Source organism: Anopheles aquasalis, chromosome 3, assembly GCF_943734665.1.
Source record: "Anopheles aquasalis chromosome 3, idAnoAquaMG_Q_19, whole genome shotgun sequence".
In the NCBI taxonomy this organism is placed as follows: domain Eukaryota; kingdom Metazoa; phylum Arthropoda; class Insecta; order Diptera; family Culicidae; genus Anopheles; species Anopheles aquasalis.
The window spans coordinates 27,531,596-27,534,095 of record NC_064878.1 but is presented as its reverse complement, the minus strand read 5'-3'; the positions used below and the strand labels follow the sequence as shown (position 1 = coordinate 27,534,095).

The 2,500-nt window shown below is 42.9% G+C and overlaps 1 protein-coding gene across 2 annotated transcripts in view; it reads right to left on the bottom strand.

Moving 5' to 3' along the window:
- LOC126575599 (guanylate cyclase 32E) overlaps positions 1-2,500 on the bottom strand; it is a 43,059-nt gene that overhangs the window by 3,413 nt on the left and 37,146 nt on the right. For both annotated transcript variants that reach the window (XM_050236367.1, XM_050236368.1), the window contains 2 exons: positions 1,480-1,570; positions 1,220-1,407 (listed from right to left, as the gene is read on the bottom strand). In XM_050236367.1, the coding sequence (XP_050092324.1) occupies positions 1,220-1,407; positions 1,480-1,570 (279 nt within the window). The remainder of the gene's footprint in view (positions 1-1,219; positions 1,408-1,479; positions 1,571-2,500) is intronic.

The window sequence follows — 2,500 nt, the reverse complement described above, 5'->3', positions numbered from 1 at the left end:
ATGTAATGCCAAAAAGTTTACGCTTCGTGTGGCAGGCATAATCGCATAAAAGTTTATACCGAAACGTCAAATGCAATTACATTCGGGCACCTGCAATTACACTATGCTATTACATCAATTACATGTGTTTCTGGCCACAAAAAACATAAATCGACGAGATAAGTTGATTTCTGAACATCTTTTTATATATTTTAAGATGTTTTTACTGTATATTAGCGATTGTAGAACATTCAATTCATCATAACGCTACGCTTCATGTTGGTGCTGTGTTTACGCTTGCTTTTACGCTCGGATTTACGCTCCGCGGGCCTATAATCTTTTTGACATAAGCATAATCTTTTTGGCATTACACTCTGAGTTTATACGAGAGTTTACGCTTCGTGTATTCCTACCTTAATAGCTTTTTTATTTCTGAACCATACAACAGTCGTATTTCACATACTAGTATCCGAAACCCTTTTTTCTTTCTTTTGGAATTCAATTTCTGTTTTACTAATGATAGCCAATCATAATTCACATCAATTTCTGAGAAACGTTTCAACAACAGAAGCCAAGAATAAAAGAGTCAATCGCGTGGCTAAATTAAACGACTTTTACAATCACCGCTAGGCGCTTGAGTTGAGTTCTCAAGTAAATAGTAAAATATTTGTCTTCAAAAATGCAATGGCAAAATCGGAAAATAACATTTATTTTTTGCGATATCATATATTCGAGATATCATAGATTCGAAAAAGATTTGGATTAGATCAATCTCCCCCTTTCCTTCTCTCTATTTCTTTGTGACAGGTCTTTATGCCGTTTTCGTGACAAACCCTTATGTCAGTCAGTACAGGAGACCGGTCATTTACCTTTCCTAAACTGCCCTAAAACCGAACCGAAAGTAGGTCCCTTTGACTTGACGTACAACAAACAAAAGTGGACACCTACTGCGCGTCATTCCCGCGTGATTGCCAATCCAACAACAAAAGTTTCCTTCCACTCGAAACGCTGGCGCTCAGGTTTCCCTGGCGGACCTTTTTCCCCCTGGATGACAGGAGCTACCAGGCGGTCAATGGCAACGGATCCCTGCGTACCGTTGGAACCCCGTCGTGAATCACTATTTTTACTCGCACGAATCCAAGACCCTTACTCTGGGGGGGTTTGGGGGCCTATACCTGATTAAGGTGTTTCTCCCTCTCCCCCATTATCACCCATCAGCTGTCAACCGCGCGGTACCTACCCGAGTCATCTTTTGGCCGGCCGATTCCTTTTCATTTTCGTGCATCTGAATTTCCTTGAAGTCCACCTTCCACAGCAAACTGTCGAGCTCCTGCTCGTAGCGCCAGTTCCGGTAGAGGACGAGCGAGACGACACCGAGCAGGAGGAGCGCACCGCCGGCAATTCCACCCGTGATTTCACCGGTGTAACCTGAGGCGAGATGAAAATGCCCATTTTCATAACCCTGAACACCCTTGTGGCCGTCGAGTGTACGGTACTTACTGATACATTTCTCGCCCCGGAATCCACACCTTGGTTCGGCCACCGGTGGTCCCGCACCAACCCAGTCGATGGTGTCAAAAAGTCGAATCTCCTATGTGTGGCAAGGGAAAAAAGGGGCAAGTTAGGGTTGGAGTGAAATTCAATGAAATGAACAAAAGAAGAGGGCCAAGGTACACACTAGCGAACGGGAAGAACATAACGGAGAAAAAGTGGTCATCCGAATGACGCAGACAAGAGTAGAGCTGAGCGGAGTAGAGAGGAGAGTATTGTTTGGCATGCATGGCAACGAACGGAAACGGGGACAAATCAAAGAATGACCACGCCAGAACTCGGCTAAAGGAGGACCGCGGAAAGTAAAAAAAATCCAAACAAAAATCCCGGGAAGGATGTCAACCTCGTAGGATGTCAATGCCAATGGAAAATGGTCCACGATTAATCACACGGTAATTTGAATTCAGGAAATCGCCAATCGAGCTGACAGCCAGATTGGATGAGAAGGCAGAGCGCATTGTGACGCATGTGGCGCCCTTCTTGAGAAGGGTTTCAATTCACACTATTGATTTCGTTGCTCGTTCGGGAAACGTTCCCTGCAAAGCAGTTCTAAGGTGGTGATTCCAAATCATCGAAAACATAAAAGACTTTAGTTCTTTAATGAAGAATTTCTCCACCTAGGGTTCTAATTATTTACAATTTTACATCAGATGCTAATGCGTTCAACAGTGTTGTTAGTTAGTCATTATACATTTATCGGATAAAAAATACTTAAATCATTTGCAACCATTATTTTACTGAAGTGTTAGCTTCGGCAACTCACTATAACAACATGCTAGTCCACGAAGAATCTTATGTGCAATAATGAAACTAATCACTAAATACCCACAAACCATCGTGGTGCTACTCCAAACAAATCAAAACGCCGTAGTTAAGCTACTTTGTCGCTGGCATACACCTGTCACTAAACATAAATTATTCCAAGGTTGCTAGATGAATAAGAAAGCAGGCAACAACAGCTAGCTAGCTG